General features: G+C 40.0%; 1 protein-coding gene and 1 long non-coding RNA gene across 7 annotated transcripts in view; one reads left to right on the plus strand and one right to left on the minus strand.

The window, feature by feature from the left end:
- COL24A1 (collagen type XXIV alpha 1 chain) overlaps positions 1-27,046 on the minus strand; it is a 254,256-nt gene that overhangs the window by 106,619 nt on the left and 120,591 nt on the right. For all 4 annotated transcript variants that reach the window (XM_045027373.1, XM_045027372.1, XM_045027371.1 and 1 more), the window contains exons 20-24: positions 21,732-21,785; positions 16,991-17,044; positions 15,302-15,346; positions 6,027-6,080; positions 3,922-3,966 (exon numbers count right to left, since the gene is read on the minus strand). In XM_045027373.1, the coding sequence (XP_044883308.1) occupies positions 3,922-3,966; positions 6,027-6,080; positions 15,302-15,346; positions 16,991-17,044; positions 21,732-21,785 (252 nt within the window). The remainder of the gene's footprint in view (positions 1-3,921; positions 3,967-6,026; positions 6,081-15,301; positions 15,347-16,990; positions 17,045-21,731; positions 21,786-27,046) is intronic.
- Positions 1-27,046, plus strand: part of LOC123375937 — a 43,131-nt gene that overhangs the window by 10,154 nt on the left and 5,931 nt on the right. The window contains exon 3 of one of the 3 annotated variants that reach the window (XR_006581632.1): positions 14,341-14,635. The exons of 1 other annotated variant lie outside the window; for it this stretch is intronic. This is a non-coding gene — a long non-coding RNA (uncharacterized LOC123375937). Of the gene's footprint in view, positions 1-3,344; positions 3,449-14,340; positions 14,636-27,046 lie in introns of those variants that run through there. One more of the 3 variants, XR_006581634.1, reaches the window with a different exon arrangement.

Consider the following 27,046-nt stretch of genomic DNA (forward strand, 5'->3'; position numbering starts at 1 on the left):
AATAAAAAAAGCTGTCTGGAACCAGGGGACAGGAGAATAAAAATGGTGACAACCATTAAATTAGTACTTTTAATGAGGTGGACTCCTCATGTAGTTTGTTAATTAACAGTAAATAAAGTTATTTAAAATAATCTCTCTTTTAGTAACATATCCAGAGAATTTGCATGCTTTTATCTGGAGATTTTGATTATGTTTTCTGATGTAGTATAACAACTTTGTTCATTTCAGTTGCAGGTTTATAAGTATATGCTATATGCTATGTAATCTTGGATGAAAAGGGGAGTCAATGAAGTTTATTATTAAGAAAAAAGAGGACAGGCAAAAAAAAGTAATAGGCAAGAGCAATAAATAAACTAAGAAAAAATAATAAAATCATCATATGCCAAGTACAGCAACTAACAAGGTTTGTGGCTGCCATTCCCCTGATCACTTTGCTTGTATATCCCTTTCTTCCACTCATTGTATTGTCTGATTAGTCTGTAAGGGTATGTGTATACAGACGAGTCTCATCTTACCTGCATTTAAGATGCACTTTACGCGCTGACAGCGGCACGTAACCCCAGCGTAAGATGAAACTCGCCTGTACTACAACATAACACCCAGGGCTTGCCCATGTCAGCTGATTTGGGCTTGCAGGGGTTGGGCTCTAGGGCTATAAAACTGCAGTGTAGACATTTGGGCCTAGGCAGGAGCCCCTGCTCTGGCACCCTTTCGCCTTGTGGGCTCCCAGAGCTTGAGCTCCAGCTTGAGCCCAAACAATTGGCAGAGACCGTGCGGGTTTTTCACTTTCCTCTATAGCATGGGTCACTTACAAGTTTAAATTAGAGTAAAAGGGTGGATTCTCTGTAACTTGAAGTCTTTAAATCATGATTTGACGACTTCAGTAACTCAGCCAGAGGTTATGGGTTTATTACAAGAGTGAGTGGGTGAGGTTCTGTGGCCTGCTCCAGGTCTTTCATTGCAGTGTAGACATGCCCTAATGTCCTGATAGGTCCTCAAAATGTTTTAGGTGCCTAACCCCAATTGATTTCAAGGTCTTTGGATAGGGACTATTTCTTTTTACATGTATTTGCAATGGGGCTCTTATCTTGATTGGTGCTTTTGGGCACAACTGTAATACAAATCAACAATAACATTATTTCACCTGTTCCAATATACCACATATTTAGTGGCCAGGATTTTCAATGTTCTTCTCTTTTAAAATTCACATGATTGTAGGGATATTGGTTCTTGAATTCAAAGTTCTTGAAGGAGGCAAGCAAAATGAAGGAATTCACTGGTGTGTCTTCGCTAACTATTATTATTACTAATATGTGGAGGCGCTTAGAGGCATAGATCAGATGGGGCCCCATTGTACTTGGCACTACAGAAACATATAGTAAATGACAGTCCCTGTCCCAAAGATCTTAGAATCTAAAAGATAGAACTTAAACACTTGAGTATGTGTGTGTAACAAAGGCTCTATGTTCCGCAGTCTGACGGGGAAAAAAAATCAAATAGGTGTATATTGGCATAGCAATGCTGGTAACGTGGGTAGCAGAACTTACTCCACTCTCTCACACAGCTATTAAGTTTCAGTAAACATTCATCTCTGAATCTCCCTGTGAGAAGAGTCTTCACTCATTTCAATCATAAATATGCAACCCCACCTATTATATCAGCATCCAATTCTCTCCCATCTTTGCACTGATGATTCAGCATCATTACAAAATACACACATCCCTTTCAAACCACTTTTTAACTTAGTCAGCCTGATTAAAAGCAATGGTTTTGATATTTATAAACTGTGGAAGAAGTTCTGGGGTCAAGCTGTTACTGGTAGGTTTTTATCTTTTTTAGATATGTTGACTATCATATCTGATATTAATAATATGCATTATCCACATTTTATATATACACACATTAAGCACCAAGCACATGAAGCACAAATACTGTAACATAGCCTAAACTGATATAGCCTAAACTGGCCTATACCATAATCCTATTCGCTTAAGCTAAGTATCCCATAACTCCTTGCATTTGCTGAAACAAGTATTTGCATGAGCAAATAGGAAACTTGTAAACATCAAGATTAATTTGGTCTATGTCTTAGTACAAGCTAGGGAGGTACCTTCATGGACCAGTACCTGGAATGCTAGTATCCATAAGAAAGATAAGAAAGGAACAGAACAACAAGTTAGGGAACTGGGACAAACTGATGGGTTGGATTTTAATGATGTGTAAAGAGATATGTAAACTTGTAAAATCACTGCATAAATAATACCAGCTGAAATTGTAACTTTGGGGAGCACACCTTCTGCATAAGGTGAATCTAACATCACTGCACACGATGGCTTCTTGGACACTGGCATCGTACAGAACCTTTGTCCTGGACTATATTAATAAACCTGACTGACACTGGTTATCTTGAGTATATTTCATAACAAACCAAAGGATGGTCAAGCAATTGACTACACAACTTATCAATAGATATGAGATACGATGTGCAGGTTTATTTTCAAAGTGGGCCAAGTGACTTAAGCTGGGCCTGCCTGAGCATTTTTAAAAATCTTGATTTTGGGGCCAGTCCCTTGAGCCATACCTCTGGCCCTCCCTCCTTCTGGGACCATTCAGGCCCAAGAGCCCTCAACAGACTTGGGTATGACGGATAAACTGTTCTGAAAGTTTCCTGATTGCTCAAACATTTGAGTTCATTTGGAGTTCCCAGAAGGCCATTTTCACCCATACAACCTACAGAAGTTTTTCAGAGCACAGAAAATGGTTGAGAGAAATATAAAGCAAATATCTCAGACAGTGGTGAACCATTGCCAGTACATTTTACAAATAACTAGCTGGAAAAAACTAAAGGAAGACTCCATATGAAGGAATATAATTTATCATCACTTTTTCACTGTCTCTTCATTGACTTGAATGAGTTTTGGATCAGGCCCTTAACCTGTAGTTTTCAGTTTACCCATTAAAATGGGCTCAAACTGGTAAAATGTCAGATTAAAGCTACATTCAGTCAAAAGGCAATCTAATCAGGGACTTTCTTATTAACAGGAATGATTCTGAAGCACCCTTTAGGCATAATTCCATGGTGTGGAAAATCAGGGAACGCAGTATTTTAAAAAAATATCATGTGCACCTCAGTTTACGTGTGTGACATTATCCTGCCTGAGTGCAAGGATTTAAATCAAAGGAAGCTGTTGGGGCAGGGGAATGAAATGGGAAGCAAAACCATGGCAAAGTTAAGGAATGGTCCAGAGAATACTATAGGCCCTTGAGGAAACAACAGGGAAGCTATTAATTGGAGAATCCCTCCAGCCCGGCTCCAACTAAGATGGCAAATGTATTCTTCCCAGACCTGAGCCTAGGGAAGAAGAGGGATTGAGTGGACTGTCAGCTAACCAGAAGGAGACGTGACAGGCACACAGAGAGACACAGAAACTGCGGCAAGCAGACTGTCTTCCCCAGCTTAGAGATGGAGGTAACTGGCTGAATGGAACTCTCCAAAAGCCCATAAGAAAAGATTTAAAGTTTAGGTAAAGGGAAATAGGTGTAGAGGCCTTTTTGTTTTTATCCACTGCTGTGTGCTATGTACCTTTGGGTGAGTAAATAATGCTTTGATTTGAAGATGCTGTTTTGGAGTCACTATAATCAGCGGCTGCCACAGGAAGGAAAAGGATTTCCAAATGCCAAACACAAACTTGTGTTAACATGGCTTGAAAACATAGGGGCTGTAGCCCAGAGATCCAGTCAGAATGGCTGGACTTCAGGAAGCCAGGCCTGATACCTGAGGGATGCACTCAAGAGGAGAAAGCAGCACTCACCAGGAAACATGGTTTTAAAACAATTTAAGTCAACAGGATTATGACAACATACAGCTCTCAAAATAACTTGTACAAAAAAAATTAAACTAGAAAGAGCATCTAAGCTTACTGCTTCACCAGTTTTTCCAAGGTTTCCTTGATCTCCTGGTTCTCCCTGTTAATGCAGAAAACAGATTATATAGTTTATTATAAATTTCACTTCTTGCAGGAGGGTACTTTAAACTTCTCCATTTCCCCAAGTTCCCTTTGTGTTTCATTTTCTATATAAAACCTAAGCAGTAAAATTATACACACTTAAGTTTTGCCTTTATGATCAGGTATTGTTTGGTTCTCTTTTTAACCCCCTCCCCCTTAGATTCATATCTTCCTTTTGTCAAATGGAAATTAAATATAAATACACTATATAATTCCCTTCATTAGTTCATAACCACTTCTACAAGCAAATTTTACTTGTAAATAGTCTGTTAACTTGACAATACACCATAGGGGGCAATTGTCTAGATAGACTATAATAATATTAATCAGATATTTAACTCTTCAATTGCTTTTCCAAATTTGCACTGTTCCACATTTATGATGGTTTTGCCAGACACCCTACTTTACATAGCAGTTGGAATGAAATTCTAAAAATCTCAGGTTACTCTTCCAAAATGCTACATTAGAAAGAGATAGGAGTATTATAGGAGCAATTCTACTCTCAATTATTATGCTGCAAGTCTTGCAAATCCGTAGAAGCTCCGTAGTCATGGTGGATTTACACTGATGTATTTTAGAGCAGATTTTTACAAAAGAATGTCACTGTATTAATTTTCTTGCTAACACTACAGAAGTGGCAGTATCAGCCCTGCTATCCCATCAAATATTGCTTTGAGGAGCACTTGCTGTTATGTTGGCTTAGCTGTGAGGCATTGTGCTTCCCTGCAGCTAGAGCATCGGTATGCAAGGAGCTGCAGCATCAGTGCCATGGAAGTCCTTTAAATGCAAAGGGACTGAACTCACGCCAGCCTTTTCAACATGTACCCCAATCCTCTCCTTTCTTCCTGCCTCCACACCCCCATGTCCCTAACATTCATACTAACCCTCCTCTTAGCCTCCTCAAATTTCCACTTATCCTCCCCCACAGAGCCATATGGAGGGACAGCAGGTGCTATCCATGTCCCACAATCCTGTTGGGAATAGTCTTCACTCTCCCAATTGAGGAACCTGCAAGTAAGCAGATTCACTGGCTAGATTAAGTCTGTGAGTGGTCTCCTCTCAGGTGCCCCCTCGTGGCCACAAGACCACTCTGCAAGTGGTCCCTCACCTCAGTTTTCCTCTTGAGTTCACAGTAAGTTCAATACAAGCATGTCCTCATGTCCATTACAGTTTATTAACCAAAACACAGTGCAAACATCCCAAACCAAAAGTCACACAACACAGTTCACATCATCCCTGTTCATGTAATCTTTAAAAACCCAGCTCCTTTTTCACCATCCCAATGTCTTCCACTAGACCTGAACTCTTTATCAGTTGTTCTCTGTCCCACCACCAGGACTGCCACCCGAGCCCTTCCTTCGGGGCACAATCCCCCTCTTCCCAGTGGCAACTCCCACAGTCTCTCCACTTAAAGTCTCACCTGGTTCTTCTGGGACCCAGCTCCCCGGTAAGGAGATGCCAGCACCAGCAGGTAAGGCCCTCTGCTGCTCCCCAACCTTCAGCCCTCTGGATCCAGCTCACCAGCTTAGAACCAGTAAGCATCTCCCTTTGTTGCTCCTTCCCACTTTCAACCCTCTCCAATCCTGGCTTGGGGAAACCTGCCAACAAACCCCTTGCTACTCTCCTGCTTTCAGCCCTCTCCTAGGAACTACTCTTCCTGACTGAACCAGTGTGCTCTGACCCTCTTAACTCACTCATAGGTCTCTTATGTTTCCCAGATGGTGCCTCACCCTCTTAATTGGCTCAAACAGGGAGCAGCTGTACTGGAACAGGAGAGCTGAGCCCAATTTCTTTTAGTGGGCCAGCAACCCTGTTACGATGCATCTCTCTCGCGCACACACACTCTAACCAGGGTGTTGGAACAATTTTTATAGTGGGAGGTGCTGTTGATGGAAACCATGTATTTGGTGTTTGTTATTACTAAATACTTCAAGTGAGGGTGTGTGGCAGCACCCCCAGTTCCAGCACTACTGACTCTAACTATATTCTATTTTCATATATAAAACCCAGCAGTATTACCTTCAAGCCTTCTGATCCAGGTTCACCTGCGTACCCTTTCCGACCTGGCCTTCCCTAAAATAATAAATAAAATTTAAGATTTCAAATATTTGACTTTTACAAAAAATATATCTCCATTTCCTAATTTCCCTATTTATCACAGGCTCGCTCTCAGAAAAGCTATTTAATTACATTTATTAAATGTTTAAATATATTACACTGTCTACTAACTTTATTGCACTATGCATTTTACAGCCACTTTTCTGAAAATATGCTATTGAATATAAAAGAAAACAGTACACTCAACAAAACCTGTATCAACTTTTACGACAGCCAATGATTTATTAGAGAACATTCTTCAAAACCCAATGATGTAACATCCACTTCAATTTCAGTTACAAGAGACCACTGAGGTGGCAAAGAACAGAAAGGAGCTAATTCGCTGCTGTCATACCACCACTGAAGCAGGGGGAGTAACATTGCCAGAGAATTTAATGACAGGTGTTCCAACTCCCTTCTCTCTATTGGACAGAATCAGCTCAAATTTCTTCTCTCCTTTGCTCAGAAAGTGTATTGTAAATTTCAACTCCTGAGTTGTTTTACCTTTGGTTCGATGATTATGCTTGTTAACAAATCTTGCTGCTATGATAACTACTTAATTGTAGCATATTGTTAGCTGAGGAGAAGTATGGTACCATTAATGAGACTGAGAGACCACAGATGAGGAGGCCTTTGGAAACCTTTTACTGTGACCCCCTCTAGCTGCTGCCACTCACACAAAACGGCACAGAAAGACAAAAAAGGGATTCTTCTCCTGAATTTTCACTTGGCTATTTGTAAAACTTTAATTGCGCCAAGGGCAGTCTTATTTTTATTGTGCCATTTATTTATTTTTTTCAAATATGTCTTATTTCCTCCTCAGAATAACTTGCAGCCTAGAAATCTTAGCCCAGTACAGTCATGTAACAGTAGTGACAAGTTAGTCTCCCTAAGCGATGGCAGTTTTATTTACCACACTTCCGTTGAATGTCCCCAAATTTCAGTGAAGACTGTTTATCCAAACGTAAAGGTTTTCAGAACAATTGTATTTTAAAAGGACCATCTTGGTTTTTTTAGAAATACACTGTGATACTGCAAAAGTACAATACATCACTGCAAGTTATGGACATAACATGGCATATGCTGAGGATTATATCATTATCACACTTGGGACTGCAAAATGCCAAACACAATTACCCAGGCCATTTGCAGCTAGCAGCTGCCAGTAAAATACATCCTTGGTGCACAGTGAAACCATGGCTGCTGCATAAGAGTGTATAGCGTGGGTACTCTGTTGACCAATGTATGTGTGCAGGAGGTGGATACTGAAGTCTCCCTCCTGGCTATCTCCTTTGAGGTGGTTAGTCTCATGTTGTCCTTGTGCTCAGGGGAGCACAAACAGTATAGCTGTGCCTAGCACCTAATGGGTGCAAACTATGTCTGAGATGCTTGCAATCCAAACACTCGAAACAAATATATACTAGGAGAACTGTGATGCTATATATAATGGACTCCTCTTAAAGGCTGATTGACAATACCACTGTAGGTGAAAAGCCTTAAAAGGGAAACTACAAGTATTGTACAGATTCTTGAAGTTCTGCTTAGCAGGAATTTTCAGTCTTTTGAGCATAACAGCTGCACCAGACTGAATGATTGTGACTCTAGGATCAACAGTCTGCATTGGGGCTTTCACTTACAGTATACTCATCAAAATCAGCGCAAAGTGCAATCAGAGCAATGGGCACTAAACTATCTCCTTATTTCTCAGAACAAGGGCACAATCTGCATCTTGGGGTTCTGTTACCTTGATTCTCTGTGCCTGTATCTATCCCTCAGTGCCAATGTCTGGGCATGTTCCCCGACTGTCTGAGAATTCTCTGTATGTTTTGAGACTATATATTCTTAATAGGTTCCCTTGATACAAACTTTAATCCCATTCTTTTTCTGGCAGCCACAATAACCCTAAAAGCATTCCATTTTGTTACACAAGTTTCAACAAGTCCGGACAGACATGTGCTTTGGTAATATTCTTTAGTTGTTATAAATGAGTTAATACAACCTCAGGGTGGCAATGCTGCCAGAGAGGAGGCAGTTACTGAAGTCAACCCATTTGAAACAGTCTTTGGCTGGCACCTTCCATGTGTTGAAGTTGGCGTTGCAGTTTATGATCAGCAGGCACAATGCCATCTTAATATGAGGACACAAGTGCAGGTGCAGAAGAGACCAAAAGAGAGCATCAAATGAGTTACCTGAGGGCACAATTCCAAGTCAGAAGTATTGAAACTGTATCTCATTCTGACTTTACAAACTCTGGGTTAAGGGCTACGCTGTCACTACCCTGCTCAGTGTTGGTTCAACCTTCCACCTTGGATCCAGTTACGTGGGAGTGGACTAGAGAGAGGTATGGTAATAAAGCCTAGGGCAGGGGTAGGCAACCTATGGCATGCGTGCCGAAGGCGGCATGCAAGCTGATTTTCAGTGGCACTCATGCTGCCTGGGTCCTGGCCACCGGTCCGGGGGGCTCTGCATTTTAATTTAATTTTAAATGAAGTTTCTTAAACATTTAAAAAACCTTATTTACTTTATATACAACAATAGTTTAGTTATATATTATAAACTTATAGACAAAGACCTTCTAAAACATTAAAATGTATTACTGGCATGTGAAACCTTAAATTAGAGTTAATAAATGAAGACTCGGCACACCACTTCTGAAAGGTTGCCGAACCCTGGCCTAGGACTTTGTGAAGAATAGCCCCAGAACTGGAGAAAGCACAGTTTGCAGAAAAGTCACATGTCTATAGATGGGTCAATAATGCGAGGGCCGTAAGTGATGGGCTTCTACAGGCTATTGCATGCACAGGGGCTGTGAAACTATTCTGTTGGAAACAGACCTTCATTATTTACACTCAGTAGCTCACAATATATAATAGTTTTACTTGGAATTCCCACAAGAAAAATCTAACCTAAAATGTAATGATAGATCACTAAATATTTATCATTTGTTTCTACAAAGATTGTGAAGCAGTTTCTGCAACCCTTCTAATGTGCAGCACTTACTCCTCATTAAAGTAAATGGGACTAGTTGTATAAGTGTTACCCAACCTAAGTAAGGGTTGCAGAATCTGGCTTTATAGGATTATTGGTGTCATGTGATAAATTAATTTAGGGGCACTTAAAGTTAGGATTTATATGGCTCAGCTACAGGAGTTATTTTATTGCAAATTTGCCATGCTAGCCAAGAACAATTTACAGTCTATAGTCTAACTGCAAAGAATAACTCTGAAATCCATGCCTATTATTTAGAGTTGCTCAAAAAATATGTAAAACTGAAATTGGAGGAAAACATACTTTTGAGTGAGTGATTAAATATTTCACTTGCTCTTGGAAACTGCAGTTATTAAATTCTGAGGTTAATAGTCTACCTGATGCTTTACTTTCTGGACTTTGTTGTGCCAACTTGCATTACATTGTCGCCTCTTCATATTAGCAAGCAAGTGTTCATCTACAGTATCTCACCTACAATTTCTTCAGGAGAAAAATGGTTGGAGCTTGCTCTGAATCATCTCTTTGGCTGAATTGGTATTGAAGAATCCACTCCACATATACATATTTCACAAAGTACCAGAATTTAGCAGATCCCGTGTAATTATTCTCCCCCCCGCCACCCCATATTTCCTTTCCAATCATTGTTAATTGCCAAGATTCGGGGGAGGTCCCGGATGACTGGAAAAAAGCTAATGTAGTGCCCATCTTTAAAAAAGGGAAGAAGGAAGATCCAGGGAACTACAGGCCAGTCAGTCTCACCTCAGTCCCTGGAAAAATCATGGAACAGGTCCTCAAGGAATCAATCCTGAACCACTTAAAGGAGGGGAAAGTGATCAGGAACAGTCAGCATGGATTCACCAAGGGCAAGTCATGCCTGACTAACCTAATTGCCTTCTATGACGAGATAACCGGCTCTGTGGATGAGGGGAAAGCAGTGGATGTACTATTTCTGGACTTTAGCAAAGCTTTTGATACAGTCTCCCACAGTATTCTTGCCAGCAAGTTAAAGAAGTATGGGCTGGATGAATGGACGGTAAGGTGGATAGAAAACTGGCTAGATGGTCGGGCTCAACGGGTAGTGATCAATGGTTCCATGTCTAGTTGGCAGCCGGTATCAAGTCGAGTGCCCCAAGGGTCGGTGCTGGGGCTGGTTTTATTCAATATCTTCATTAACGATCTGGAGGATGGTGTGGACTGCACCCTTAGCAAGTTTGCAGATGACACTAAACTGGGAGGAGTGGTTGATACGCTGGAGGGTAGGGCTAGGATACAGAGGGACCTAGACAAATTAGAGGATTGGGCCAAAAGAAATATGATGAGGTTCAACAAGGACAAGTGCCGAGTCCTGCACTTAGGACGGAAGAATCCCATGCACTGCTACAGACTAGGGACCGAATGGCTGGGCAGCAGTTCTGCAGAAAAGGACCTAGGGGTTACGGTGGATGAAAAGCTGAATATGAGTCAACAGTGTGCCCTTGTTGCCAAGAAGGCTAATGGCATTTTGGGTTGTATAAGTAGGGGCATTTCCAGCAGATCGAGGGATGTGATCATTCCCCTCTACTCAGCACTGGTGAGGCCTCATTTGGAGTACTGTGTCCAGTTTTGGGCCCCACACTACAAGAAGGATGTGGATAAATTGGAGAGAGTCCAGCGGAGGGCAACAAAAATGATTAAGGGGCTGGAGCACATGACTTATGAGGAGAGGCTGAGGGAACTGGGATTGTTTAGTCTGCAGAAGAGAAGAATGAGGGGGGATTTGATAGCTGCTTTCAACTACCTGAAAGGGGGTTCCAAAGAGGATGGATCTAGACTGTTCTCAGTGGTAGAATATGACAGAACAAGGAGTAATGGTCTCAAGTTGCAGAGGGGGAAGTTTAGGTTGGATATTAGGAAAAACTTTTTCACTAGTAGGGTGGTGAAGAACTGGAATGGGTTACCTAGGGAGGTGGTGGAATCTCCTTCCTTAGAGGTTTTTAAGGTCAGGCTTCACAAAGCCCTGGCTGGGATGATTTAGTTGGGTTTGGTCCTGCTTTGAGCAGGGGGTTGGACTAGATGACCTCCTGAGGTCCCTTCCAACCCTGAGATTCTATGATTCTATGAAGATATTTTGGGTGCAGTTCAGATTAAACAGGTAAAACTGTGTGTAAGTCTCTTGGTAAAATTTCCCAATGATATAAATGGCAGTTTAGGTGACACATCAGATGAAAATTGATCATAAAATGGGTGAAAGTGGATATAAGTGGGAAAGCAATGTAAAACTGAAGACAGATTTGACATTCAATGCATGTGCAAGATGAGTGTCATTTACACATTGAGGGAGAGAGTAACTGACAAGAAAACATAAGATAAAGTAAGGGTAGCCTCTCCTCATCCTACATCATTCTTGGAAAAGACACTTTAATGAAGTAAAAAAAACCTAAGGAAAATGATTTTTTTCTTAATGAATTAATGGAATATGCCAAGCCCCCTTCAAGAAAGAGAAATCAAGTGTACCCCTTTTGCCCCCAAAATGGCCTACTCGTTGTAATTTCTACATTCTACATGTTGCCCTCCTAACCCTGGCTAATCCTTCACATGACCATACCCCACAGAAGGGCAGGCACCACACTTTGGGATATGCTGCTATAACAGAATGATTGTAAATGCTCACAGAGCTTTGCTGGGACTTTCTACACCTTCCTAGGAGGAACAGATTGACAGGCTAATATATCATTTCATAGATTATTTGTGGCTTTTGCTTTTCATCTGTCTCTCACAAAGGCAATCAGGGAATATCAAGCAATATACTGTTTACATTCATTCTAATGTTCTGAAAGTTTCAAATCAGTGACTAAATGGCAAGAATAAAGGTACAAAAACCATAGCCAGCTGATTGACTGACCTACAGTGCCATAGTGATATTAATGTCTGGCTAAACGTTATGACTGTTTGTTAATTGTGATTAAATTGAATATGCAGAGGCATCTCTTGTATGTGGCATCTATTGTATTTTCACAAGCAAACTAAGCTAAAATGAAAATCAGAATACGCTACTCTACACAGAGTATAAGAACACATAAAAGAACAATCTAGGCATTTGTCACTGAGCTAGTATGAGAAGGAAGGTTTTGGTAAGAGGTGAGCCCGGGAGCTGAATTTGACTGAGAGTTGGCAAATATAATAATACGCCAAAGGGAAACACCTGGAACTTTAGATTTGGATCTGGATGTTGAATCCTGGAGTTCAGGAAGGAGAGATCCTCTATTTTGGTTCTAACTGTTTAATATATCTGGGAATTCTAATCCAGATCTAAATTTGGGATCTCAGTCTGGGTTCAGGTTCATCTCATTCATTCAGTAGCTGGTGGTGGAATTTGTTTGGGGCAGTTGTCATTGTGAGGATTTGGTCCCAAGTTTATCTTGTAGATGTGTAGAGGAGATCTTAGCACATGCCTAAGACTGGCCATGACACTAATGTCTTTCACCTGTAGATAATAGGGGCATATTAGATAGAAAAAACAGATTAGATGCTGAAGAAGGGCAGGAAACCTCTTCCACTAAAATCAATGGGAGTTTGGCCAATGACATCAATGGGAGGAGGATCATAACTGTAATTCCTTTGTTTCATTAATATGGTAAATTCTCTAATAACATTAGCTTCCACAATGTTTTTTGAAAACTCTGTTCATGCAAACACTGTGAAAAGCAAGACATGTAAATAGCTTGTTGATTTGGATCTGAACTAGCATCCAGGCGTGTTCAACCATATTTGGGGTACATTTGATCGAGGTCAATCCTCACTCCCATGTAACCATCCAATCTCCCCCAACCCATGTTATGAGAAGGGGTGCAGAGGCAAGGGTAGGCAGAAACAGGGGAAGTGTGGGGAAGGAGAAGGGATCCAGGGGTAGGAATAGGAAGCAGTAAGCTAGCAACGGGTCCTGAGACAGCGTCAGGTAGGGGAAACAGAAGTATCCAGGCCACAGTAGCTGGGTCCCTGAAGCAAGGGAAAAAGCTGGCGGCTGAAACACAGAGAGAATCCTGACCCCCTACCAATCCAAAAATCCCTGCTTCTCTTGCTCTTCTGTCTCAGCAAGGAATGTGGGCTAGCAATCTGCTCCAAAATATTTGAGGTTAGCCATGGGGTTGAAATCTCTAGCGTTCATGAAGCATATATTGTTTGTCATCATAGAGAAAGTAGTGAATCATTAGTAGGGCTACATGTTTGTCATGGTGAGGAAAATGTCACAGATAATGTGACTTTTCAAATTTGAATGAGGGGACTGGCACTAGCACTCTGGCCTGTTGGCCATACCTGAGTGTTGCTGTGACCCCACGTACCAGGTTGCAATGCCTAGAGTGGGAAGCCAGGCCCAGCCCCTCCAGACAGCAGCTGCCACTATGGGGTGAGTGTGGGACACATTCTATCTCCAGCCCTGCCCCCACCCTGCTGGGGCCTCCCCTTCTCACCAGGCTGGGATTAGGGTTGTGGTGCGGTGGTGGAGGATGCTGCTGTAGGTAGTCTGTGCCCTCTCGGTGGCAAGAGGAGGACGACGATGACTCTGGCCTATGATTTTATAGAGGTATAGTTCAATTTCATTTGTTACGACTTTTTTTAAATAAAAAAATTATGTCTTTTACTAAATTTACCATGACTGCTCTGTGGTTTCTGATAAAAGCTGTTGTGACAAATCTGCAGCTCTAATAATTAGAGATGCTGATATTTTTCAATTTTCTCTCAGGAAAATTAAAACAAAATACTTCATTCTGGGTCAAGTTGACCTGAATCAAAAAATTTCAGTTTCTTGAATCAAATCAAAAATATTTCCTTTTGGGTCAGTTCGACATTACTCTGTGGCTGACAGAGCTTTAGGGTTGCCAATTTTGGTTGGATGTATTCCTGGAGCTTTCATCATCTTGGAGACTCAAGGTCAATCTTGGAGGGTTGGCAACCCAACAGAGCTTCTGCAGCACCTCATACTCCCATGGCTATCATCTCCTATGATACATTGCAGTCTCTCCTTTGTCTGAAATGCCACAGTACATCATGGATACTGTAGTCAGTTCCCAGAGCTCACCCCATAAGAGAGAATGGGAGTATGAAGTATGCAAACTACTATTCCCATAAAGCACTGCAGCAGCTCAGGCAGACACAATTCAATGTCAAACCGCACCTCACCAAAACATTTCAACATTTACTAATCAACATTTTTCAGAAATTTTTGTTCTGTGAAATTTTTTTGATATTTTGAATTTTCAACCCAATTCAGGATGAAGATAAATGTTGAACTATCAGAATGTCCAAGGTTGACTGGTATTCTATTTTCTGACCAGCTCTAATAAATAGGCAAGAAAGGCAAAGGACGGGAGAAAAGAAGTAGTACTATGCCATTTTGCAGATAAAGAACTGAGGCACAGAGAGATTAAGATCACACAGGAAGTCTATGGCAAAACCAGAAAATGAAACCAGATCACTGGAGGCAGTCCAATGGCTTAACTACAAGACTATCCTTCCTTTCCATTGACGCCTGTGCTTTGATTTGATTTAGACAAAGTTCTGCTATGCTCCCCTGCACTCTATTGTAAATTATTATCCAGCATTTACATTTTCAAGTTTAATTATTTCTTGCGTAAATGAGTTTAGAGCCTAATGGATTTTAACAGCTGAAAAATAAATAAATAAGAGAATCAAAGTGTGATTGTAAAACTGGCATTGTGCAGTTCCATCTTTATTGCTGTTGGTGACTCCATATCAAATGTGATTAGTTTATAGTTAAAAGATGATTTCTGTAATAGCCAGCCCTGCAAATGCATCCTGAGATCTGAGAGCTGAGTTGTGTTCTTTCCTTCTCGTGAATCATTGCCAGTAATAAAAGTTCTGCAAGCCAAATTAGACCTTCAGATACACCTGTGAAACCCCATTGTCTTCACGAGGGTTGGACAGATGCAAGTGCCTAGAACTTAGTAAACAATTCTGATAATGATGCACATCGTATAAGGGACATAATCCAGCTCTCTTTATCAGCTGTGTTGACTCTGCAGGGCTAATAGGAGTAATAAAACCAATGAAAACTTTTTTGACACTAAAGTGAATAGATCTGACTCAGAATACACAGAGGAAGAAGATCCATTTTTACATAGTCATTTTTCAGAGCAGACTCATCCTTTAAACAATACTTTTTGTTGACTATAGTAATTTGTGTTTGTAGTAATAATGTTGCTCATACTTACTCTTGGTCCAACTCCTCCAATAGGTCCAATTGGTCCTTCTTCTCCCTGAAAAAAAAAATCAGGACTTGGAATAAGTTTTTTGATACTGCATTTAGTTTTAAAACCTGCAAAGGACTATGTTCACTTATATTAAAATCTTAAACTTGCATAGTGAATGGACATATGTAGAGATCTTTACTGCTAGGATCTAGGTTTGCACTATACAGGAAAGGGTCTAAAACTGACCTCTTTTAAGCCACTCTCTGTCAGAAATCCATGTTTTACAAAACCATCAAACACAATCTGTTTAAGAAAATCCCACAAACAGAGCTGGTAAAAGTTTTCCACCATTTTTGACCAGCTGTACTGAGAAGACAATGGGGTTTCACAGACGTATCATAGAATGTCAGCATTGGAAGGGACCTCAGGAGGTCATCTAGTCCAACCCCCTGCTCAAAGCAGGGCCAATCGCCAGACAGATTTTTGCCCCAGATCCCTAAGTGGTCCCCTCAAAGATTGAACTCACGACCCTGGGTTTAGCAGGCCAATGCTCAAACCACTGAGCTATCCCTTCCCATGCATTTAAGGGTCTAATTTGGTGTAGATATGCATAGATATGCATTTGTCTCTCATGGAGTCTAGTACTCTGATAGGACTTTGTCTTGCTCTGCATGGTCACCACATAGCTATGGTTTGATTCCTAAGCAAGCAAAACAGTTCTGCCAGGATCACTCTTGCCTCTTCAAGCAGATGGGAATGAGTGTAAGGTCAAAAATAGACTGACAACTTTTTTTCATCCCAGCTGCCAGGAGTACAGGAGAAGAAAGAGGAGACATTATAGTGTTACCAAGAGTCTCAAAATAATCACACACGACCATGTATTGTAATGGTAGGCTTTTGAGGCTGCCGCATTACATTATGACGTTAAATCAAGATTCTGTATCATAATGCCAAGTCATAATGTCATGCTGTGATTATCTGATGGTTCGGTGACCCCACTTAACATGAAAGTGTTTCTCCAGCTCTTGGAGGCAGAGGTGCTCTACCTGGAGGAGAACACGGCAGTCTGAATGGAGGAAATGTGGTCTGCATTTTACATGGCTTCTGATCACACTGATCGTTTTTTGTCACTGTTAGTCTTTTATCATTTAAAAGCTCTCATGATAACTCATTAAGTCAGCTACATAGAGCTCTTGAGCGCTACCATCAGACTCATTAACTGCTTTAATGCATTTTTTAAAATCTATATTTACCAGCTATCTCAACAGCACAGAATAGCATACGGAGTTGGATTTAATACATACATATTTTATGCTAATGAATTAAGAATTCTTGATTAATAAGTTTATAGGATGCAACCCTGGCCCCATTGATGTCAATGGGAGTTTTGCCATTGAATTCAATGGGGCTAGGATTTCACCCAATTTTCTTATTCAATATTATTATTTTAAAAAACCCACCACTGTTTAATTCTGGATTCTACATGCAACATTCTGGGCCCACACTGCTTAGACACTCCACAGAGCTGCTGAAATAAATCTTATAATGAACACACAATACTGTAAAAGAACTAAAAATCTCCCAAAACGGAAACTTGAAATCCTGCATGGCAACACTGCCCATCCTGAAGCAACGTTTTCTTATAGAAAAAAAATGAGTCAGATTTTTTTTAAAATGTAACTTGTTGACTGGACTCTGTTTCCATCCTACCTCGATTCCTTTCGGGCCTGGGGCCCCCGGAGGCCCTCGGTCACCTAGAAGTCCCTAAATAATAAGACAACCAAAAATGAGATTTTATATCAATCGATAAGTCTATTTGCCTGGTTTCTTTCCTCTTACAATCATGCAGTGAATGAGAGGCTGAAAGCTGAGGAAAGAGACATCAGTATCTGCTATTGTCCATTGCCCTTAGAAAGCCAGGAGAAAAGCTGCCCTAATTTTAACATCAGCTGGAATGCTACAGTATCTAACAAAGTTTAGCTATATTGACATTTCTAAGATTCAGACTATTTTCATTTATCCTTTGAAGGAGGAGACGGATCAAAGTAACTGGTGCTCACACGAGAACAGTTTATTTTTGTTACATAACATTAGTTTGAATTTGATGGGCTGCTTAAAGAGGAACTGAGAAATCCCCTGTAAATCCAGGGTTTAGGTAATCGTTAGCCTAATATTTGGTGATAATGAAAATTGACTTATATTAAAACTATTCTTCTCTCCACCACACTCCTCATTCTATGCAGTTATTTCCCAAAATCCAACACAATACCACTTACACTACCAAAGCAGATCAGTAAATCAACCTTTTCTTATTCTTTGGTGGGATTACGATTGCTTTCAGAACACAAGCATTATGGAAATAGCTGTACAAAGGTTAGACTTTTACTTTTTTACCCAGCTGCAAGCCACTTCCAAGCATTGACTCTGAAGGCAGTTAGCCATGATTGAATTTGTAACAAAATCTTGTTAAGTAGCGTAAGACAGAACAAAATAAAACTAAGCTCTGCTGTGTGTGTGAATCAGCACTGCTTTGGCAAGGGTGATATCCTGTCATATCTCTAATCTTTATTTTCAGTGTTGTCCTGATAATTTAATTTTCAGTGTAGAAAGTAACTTTGGAGACTGACGTCCTCTATTTATCCACACAAGAGGTACACCCTGGTAGTGGCATCATATACAACCTTCCCACGCTGCCAAACCTATGTACCCAAATTCTGATCAGTTAGAGAGAGAGTTTACAAAGATTCAAACCTCAGTCAATATGTTGAGAATGCCTACCGAGATGTCAAATGTAATGCTGGCATTTGTTCTGTGGATTGGGAAGTGATTTGAGGGTATCAACTCATTCAGAACTGCTGCCAGATAGTAAGGATATTCAGCCATTACAAACCTTGGCAGGATTATATCCAGTGTCCTAGAAGTGAAGGACATATTCCATTGCCAACCCTGAGTCATCACATCCTCTTACAGCAACATTTGTAAAACTCCACTACTCAGACAGAGGATCTAATGGTGTTTCAAAAACCTTGGTTATCCAAGTTATAATGGTAGTAACTGGAATAAGCACTCAACCCGGCTTTATGACCAAAAAGATGTATGTAAATATATTATTATTTATGAGGGAAGTCAGGCTTACTTATATCAGATAAAGCAATGAGAACAAAACATCATCTCTTATGAAAGAGATCATTAGCCTCTAAAGCAATATTGGATGGAAAAGCTCCAACTCTAAGCCTTATTAAATTTATGAAATTTAGACTGAAGGTGCACACATTTGTCCAGCAGCTTCCTGCCTGCCTGCTTGCTTAGCACGCAAAGCAACACTTCATAGAAAATGTATCGGGCCACCTCAAAATACTGAGTCTTCTTAAAGTTCCCATCATTTGATTTTATCTGGAATAAAGTATGATGGAGAACTGCAGGTGGAGAGCATCTCACTGGCAAAAGTAACAGCAAGACACTTAGTCACATTCCATAAATAATACTGATCTTTAGTTGGTGAAGAAAAGTATATCCTTAGCAAACAGAACTGTTATTTTACTATGCAATAGCAATACATTAACAAATGCTAAGCTTTTCAGTATCATTTAAACTCATGCAATGGTGCAAATATTAGCAAATTTCTTAGCTACTGTGTGTGTTCCTAGACAGCACTTACTCAAATTTATAAAGAACATCCCAGACTTTAAAGCTGAAAATTAACTGCAGTTTCCATACCCTCACTCTGAGGTTTCAGGCAATGAACAGAAAATGAAGGTAGCCTTTAGAGATGTGCCAAAATGTCTGGAAAGAATTCAGGGAGTCAGCAAATGGGGGTACCATGTATTTCCCATGTGTTCAGAACTTTCCATTTGACCCTCCCTTACAGGATTAATAGAACTCTTAACAACCATTTATATGAGGTATGCTACCCAAACAAAACATCAGTGAGCAGAGGAAGGAAGCTCGCAGCTATTTCCATGGTACAACATGTATTGCTAGAGAAACCATTATGATATTTATATAGTGAGCATGTCTGCCTTACTTTTTACTCTGGTTCTTGTAACATGCAGCCAAAAGTATTTGCAAGAGTAACACAATGAACAAACAACAGAAAGATATTTCAGAACTTCCCAAACTAAAACACTCCTCTTTTTTATTAGTTATTATGCAAGTACCTCATTTTTATGAACGTTGGATCAAAATCAAACACCTCCTAAGATATTGCTTCCAAGATGAATAATGTGCTATGGACCAAACTATGTAATGTATCTTTTGTGCATTATTCTAGGAGTTCATATTTGTTAATTACTGTAGTAATTTGGATAAAATGGCCATTCCCAAAGTTCTACTGGTCTTTGGAGACAGGTATATCATGCTTGCATATCTTACACTCTATCATGATGGTTGGTTTCTCTCATGCTAAAATATAAAGACTATGCCACCTTCCTGGCACTTAGTGCAGATTTTGTCTCTGAAGAAGCATAGAACAGAAGAATGAGGAAAAGAGCAGCTGAGTGAAAACAGTGTTCCAAAAATAAAGACTGAAGGAGACTCTTTAAAATTGCAGTGAACGCAAGACCACTGGGAATCCTAAAGGCAAACATTTCCAGTTCCATGTAGCCCTGCTCTCTCGGTATTAGGAGCTGTGCAAAGGCAATTCCAGTTTAGTAACACTGCATCTTCAATGTAAGTCACCAATTCTCTTTGATTAGACCTGGCTGTCCAAGCTTTTTGTCCTTGAGAGCCAATGTGCTGGAGAGACCACAATGTCTTGTATAGTCATGGAATTCTTGCTGTATTAAATGAACTCTGGAACCTTAAATACTGTGGGCTACCTCTTAGCATTTCTGCAGGGATTTGAATGAATGGAGATAGACTAGTACTGTATCTCTGAAACATAAGTCCACTACTAATAGAGCAAATTAACGTTAGCTTTGAATTGCATATACAGGGGAATAATATATATCACATCACTAAGAAGGGCTTTTGATCTCATTTACACTATTAATGCATTAGGGTGGTTATTTAAACTGAATCTGTAGCTCTAGATCTAATTTAATCCCACTTCTCTCATGTCCACTAATGCATAGGCCTGATGTCTCATAAGGGCCATTTTTCTGCTTTTCAATTCAGGTGCTATCTTTTCATTCCACAGGGAAGGAGTCTCTCCAGAACTTCTTTTAAGCTTTCAGCCTTTGGAAAGGTTTTAGGTGCTCTGTCAATTCATTAATCTTACAAAAACGTAATAATGACCACTCAGTAGTATTCATATTAAACAAGCATAAATGGTAACAAATTAACTCAGCCAGCCAACAAATCAGAGCAAAAGAAAAGCTCCTCTCTAGTCACCTCTGCCTCTGGAAACACAACATCAACCTTTCTCCCAAACCATGTAAAATGGCTTTTGCAGCATGCCTAGAAAGTTGTTATGTTTGGGCTGTTTGGATCAAGGCTATTTATACATTTGACAGATGTGGGAGGCAAGTGAGAGTCTGAGGTTGACCAGGTTTCCGGCAGTTGGAGTGACTATTAGATCTGAATGAGGGGCTAAAAGAAGATGGCGTTTGGCTTTCTATAATTCTTACTGTCTATAAATAAAAAATAAATAATAATTGGAGACATACCAATCTCCTAGAACTGGAAGGGACCTTGAAAGATCATTGAGTCCAGCCCACTACCTTCACTAGCAGGACCAAGTACTGATTTTTGCCCCAGATCCCTAAGTGGCCCCCTCAAGGATTGAACTCACAACCCTGGATTTAGCAGGCCAATGCTCAACTCACTGAGCTATCCCTTAAGATGTCAGTGTTTAAGGAATATTATGGCCAACCCTGGCACAGATGAGACTCAAGCATACAAAACGTAAGCAAAGGGCTGAAGCAATGAAGGGTAATAGAGATTTAGGTATCATTTGCATAGAAACTATACACAAGCTCACATGTTTAAAAGTGGATGGCTAAAGTGTTAGAAAAACAACAATGTAACTCCACCATCCAAAACAGAGTTAAGCTTTATCTACATAGGAAAGTTGAACAAGTATAACCTAATGAGTAAATTTAAACACGTACTGTCAAACTAGTACAAACCCATGTGTGGACCCTCTTATTCTGATTTAAGAATGGCTTGTTCTGGTTTAGCAAAAAGACATCTGGGGACAGGTTTAAGCTAAATTGAAGTAAAAATCATTCTTAATCCAAAATAAGAGTGTCCATACAGAGGTTGCACCAGTTTAACTACACTGGAGTAAAAACAAATTTAAGCTACACCAGTGCAAATTTCCTATGTAGACAAGGCCTGTCTCCTGACTATGAGAGGCAAGTCATGCTTAATTCACAGTTCTTTGCTAGTTTCCTAGGGTGCAGTGTGACACCTATTCCCAGTCCCTGTTTTTTCCCCAAGAACCTTCTCTTCGTATTATCTCACTCTCAGTGCATTAATGACATTGCGATAAGGCTCTGTAAGTTCTTACCTTTGGACCTTCAGGGCCATTTAGTCCGGGTACACCAATATCTCCTGGAAAACCCTAAGGAGGAGAAGATAGGCAAGCTGTTTATAGCATAGGAATGTTTCCGTTGTACAAAGTAAAAAAAAATGTACTTGTTGTTTTGAATCTGTTTATTCATTTTAGAAATGTTAACAAACCTGAATTGCAGAAGTCAAGACACGGATTTGTTTTACAATATCCAAAAAAATTTGAAATCCAATAAGCTCTCTTGAAAGGACTTGGCTGAGTGACAGACTTTAAACAGCCTTCATTAAACTCAATTTGACAGATGTCAGTATAGCTTTTATTTGTCTTTAACACTTTTGTCCATTTGACAAGGTTTATTATTAAATAGACCCAGTCTTGATCCCACTGAAATCCACAATGGAACCTTGCTCCATCAGTTATGAATGTAGAAAAACTGCTTGAACTCCAGCACCTAATTGCTTGAGCCCCGGCACCTCTTTCATTACAAATTAAGCACTGGGCACCACTACACAGCAGCTGTCCAGCAGCCTTTGGGAAACGAGGTTGTGGCGTCTAATGCCAACCCTGCTTGACAGACCCCCTGAAACCTGATCGCGGGCCCCCAGGGGGCCCCGGACCCCTGGCTGAGAACCACTGATTTAGACAATGAATTCACAGTTGTACAACAAAAAACTGGTTTATACTATTTTACAAGAGGTCTTTATACAGAGATGTTTTTTGACATTTTATATGAAAGTCACACAAAGGGCAGGAAAGTCCGATATAAATTTCCCACAGCCACCTTAACTTTGCTCCATTTTACAAAGGAAATGAACAACAAGTCTTTTAAACAAAACTTGTGAGCTCTTTACTGCTTTAAAGTAGAGCTGCAGGCACATGTTCCGCAGGAGATTAAAAACTGGCTGCAATCTAATAAACACAAATGTTGTCCATGGACTCTTTTACCATTTACAAGTCCTGACTGATCAGATATAAAGGTGATGGGGGGTGTGATACGGAAACCTAGATGAGCAGACAGAGTTTAAGTTATGAAATCTGATGAGATTGTAGTCCACACCAGTGTGGCTGCAGGACAACGATGTTAATGGTATTCACTGAATTCTCAGGTGATCATTCCATTTAAGAACAAACTAGACTCAAGCCAACTTAATTTTTCAAAATTGAGCAAGATCAGACTTTTTCACACTGGTATTGCCATCTGTTCTCAAGCTAGCAATTGCTGCTAGTACTGTGACACTGATATTTTATTCAGCACAGGATGCACTTATTCGTCTGTCAAAACATATTTATGTCTAAATGCATGTCAACATTGAATTTTTGAACATTTTTTAGTTTCCCCAAGTACAAAAGAAACCTATGAAAAAAGTCCTAAGAGTTGAAAAATGTTTTCCCATCACCTACTGTTCCCCCAAATCAAGTAACTCAAAATACACCAGTGGTTTTTATTAATCTTTCTGAAAATTATTCAGTATTAGCTGAGACTAAGCTATTAAATTTCAACCCCAAAGGTAAATTACCAAATTCATTCTAAAGCCCCAGCTTTAGAATGAAAGTGACACCTCACTCTTAACCACATTACTGCTACTGTAATATTATAACAAAAAGGGTTTCGTGTGTTTACTTTTCATAAACTGCTTTTAAATGAACTCAATCTGTGATGTTCACTTTTGTAACAAACCAGAAGTAAATGAGTAAAATAAATCAGAAATCTAAAACATATGCTTGAGAATTATTGATGTAACCAGTTTGTGACCCAGTCGGTTCTATGACCTTTACAGAAACCTCTAAACTTTTAGCACTTGGATGCCGAGGGGCACGAGAACAAGGCCATTAGACAGAGTGACTGCCCGATTTACAATGAACGTTCAAAACAGACGTTTCTGTACCAACCCTAACTCTGTACACTCTAATCTATATTAAAACATCAACATTAACGTTCCCCTTCAAAATGGAGAAATGTTTACTAGTATAGTTGTGCAACAACACTAACATGCCTCAGATGGCACATAATATTTTATACATATGTGATAAATGCACTCTAATTGCATATTTAAAATATATCATTTATATCACTCCAGATTTTTAAATGGTTCAGGTTAGAATCTAAAAAGCAGATGATTACTCACTATATTAAACTAATTAGGTCAATGCAACAATAGTTGCTATTTCACCTTTTCATACCTCTAAAAGTTGCTGAATATAGAAGCATTCGAGAATTTAAAATGTAGTTCTTTATATCTCTCTAACTAAAAAGGGGGTGGGTGTCAAAAGCATGAATGGATGGTAACTGCTGACATGAATACAATTTCCTTTAGGTGATATGCAGCTCAGAAAATGCTGTGTTAACAAGGAACTGGAAGAGCCATATTCCTTTTAGAAGCATTCTTACTTTTTTTGTGCAGAAATCCTTCTCGTTTATTTATTTACTTGGGTGTATACAAATGCTTCTAAGAGAAATTCTAAAAGTTCTATGATTAAGCTGTAAGTGTAGACAAGAACAAACTGAAGTCAGTATCGGTTCAGCTAAACCAACCCTTGAAAATGTACTATTTCCAAATGTCAACAAGGTGTGTGATGCGCCCAGGCACTAGGGTGATGGGCACACTAGGACTACATATAGTAACAATAATGGTATATCCAAATATTCACATATCTTCATTTTTATTTTAAAAATAATTTCTTCTGTACTATAAAGTCTCCTTTTTAATCTTCTTCTGCTGAACACAATCTATAAGGAAAACACAGATACTATGACAGTCCTGGAAGACTGTTTTGAAGGAGTTTTGAAATTAATGACATGGTATACTAATGTAGCAGTAGGAAAGTGGTTAAATAATATTTATGACCAGTTTATCAGTAAGAACCTAAATGCCTAATCTACACAAGTGTTGAGAAAACCTAACCCCACAAAAATCTGCAACGAATCTTAGAGCTGCATCTTGAAGCCCTCAGTAAATCTTCACATTTTCAACAATGGGAGTTTTGCTGAGTAAAGACTTCAGTACTAGACCCTATGGACTGGTACTGGGGAAACTATTTGAAGAAACAGATGAAATTCAGTGAGATTCCTGACTTAGAACGGTAAGAAATTATCACATAAAGGGATGCACAGATTGGCTCATCAAGATATAGAGACTTATCTACTTTTGTTATGCTAAATAGGTACCTTGGTATCGGTCTTCAAATTCAAATGACAGTGGATCCAGTACTGTAATATTATAAGAATCTAGAATCTGTAAAATGTCCTAATTTCATTACATAACATGGAAATTGGTCCTTTAATTTCTAATTTGGTTTACTGTTTTGATGGAGAAGAACAAACAGCATTGCTATTCATCAACACCAAACAGGACCAAGTTGAAGCAAAAGAAATGAACAAGGCTGGAACTCAAATTGTCTTGACAATACTGTTTTCCTTCCAAATTCCGAGCAATGTAACTGCACTCAGTATACTCCTACCTTCAGAATTTCTGTTTGCCAAGAGTTATTCAGGAGTCCACCCTAACATATCCACCCCCAGAATAAAAAAAATATTTTTTTAAAAACACAACCGATAATCTAGGAGGCTTAAGTGTAATTTCCAGATTAAATTCTTGAGTGCAAAATATTAGCAGATATTTTGACACTTCCTAGGGAAATGTAAAAAGTAGACTATCTAGACTCTGCCAATAGCCAGAAGCTAAACAGCTGGTAGGTTACAGAGTACTTCTGAAATTCTGTAACAGCCAAAGAGTTTTGGACCCCTCCCATCTTAGATACGAGGCCTGGGAAAGAATACAATTAGATGGATTACTGATTTAGATGGAATTCCATGAGCACAATAGGTAAAATTTTTGGATAAAGTCCTGAGAGTCATTTTATCAGGGAAGAAGACTGTAGTGGGGATTCTGCCATTAGGGCCTGGATTTCTCCTACTCACCTTGTAGAGGTAATGACCGCTGAGAAGGAAGCTTTCACAGAGGGGTGTAGAAGGGAGCATGATGGCTTAGGTTTAAATGGAAGCCCCGTAAGTACAGGAAGTACTAGGTTAAGGTCCCAAGAAGAAATGGGACCTTAATGGGTGTCTTCTCAACCCCTTTATGAATCTCAGAACCGTCTGATGAGAGAAGACAGATTGGCCACTGACAGGTAGCTGATGCTGAAACTCCCACCAGGTGAATTCTCCCCGAGCTCAGAGAAACATTAAATCATTTCACTTTTAGCAGGTAATCCAGAATCATAGGAATGACCTCGACTTCCTCCCCAGTGGGAGAATCTTGTCCACTCCACAAAGTAAGTATGTCTGGTGGAGTCTTCTCTACTGTTGACCAAAATAACCCTGAATGGAGATGAGCAGGCACATAGGAGGCTAGACTTCCATCCAGGAGCCAGACCTTGAAATGGGGAGACAGGAGCCCCTTCAAACCGAAGATACTACATGTGGACTGGACTTACGCTTGGGGAAGCCAGATCCCTGTAGCCATGATGACCTGTGTACAACCATGGCTGTTGCCATTGTGTGAGAAATGATGTTAACCACATCAAGGGCTGCCTGGAGAGTAGTTTTTGCTATAAGATGTCCCTCTGTGATTAAGGTCACAAATTCTTCTCAGGAATCAGCCAGAATTTTACTGGTGAATGCAGCAATTTTCTCACAGAGACTAAAATGGTATCTTGACAGTAGGGCTTGATAATTCAGAAGAGAGAATTGTGAGCTGGCTGAGGAATAGTATTTCCTGTCAAATAAATCTAACTTTTCTGGCCATTTCTCCTTTGGTGTTTTGTTTTGTCTAGCTTTTTTAATAGCTGCCATCACTGCTGGAGATGATGGGACTAGGTGGGTATAGAAATACGCAGAACCCTTGGGTGGAACCTGATATTTTCTATCCACCTTGCAAGAGGTGGGTGACACCATTGCTGGGGTCTGCCATACCACTTGGGCAAGGTCCATTATGGCCTCCTTATGGGTAAGGCTATTTTCCCAGAGGAGGTAGGTGGCAGGATGTCAACCAATTTGTGTGTGGACTCCTGGGCCTTTTCCATGGATATGTGCAATGCCTCCACTATTGTCTTAAAAAAGTCTTGAAACTCTTTGAAATCATCAAGTTAGGGACCCACTGCCAGGACAACTGCCTCATCTGGTGAGGAATATAATAAGGTTCCCACTAGAGATGGCTCAAGCTGTGGGGGGAGCCTCTTCTTCTGGTTCCTCCACTGGAAGCAGGGAAGGCTGTGGTAATGTCGGGGCCATCATGGCTGTGGATGCTGGGAGTACATAAAGTCTATTCACATAGTTGCAAGCTTCACAAGATGACCAATGACTCCAGTATGGC

The sequence above is a fragment of the Mauremys mutica genome, chromosome 8 (assembly GCF_020497125.1).
Source record: "Mauremys mutica isolate MM-2020 ecotype Southern chromosome 8, ASM2049712v1, whole genome shotgun sequence".
NCBI classification, from domain to species: Eukaryota; Metazoa; Chordata; order Testudines; family Geoemydidae; genus Mauremys; species Mauremys mutica.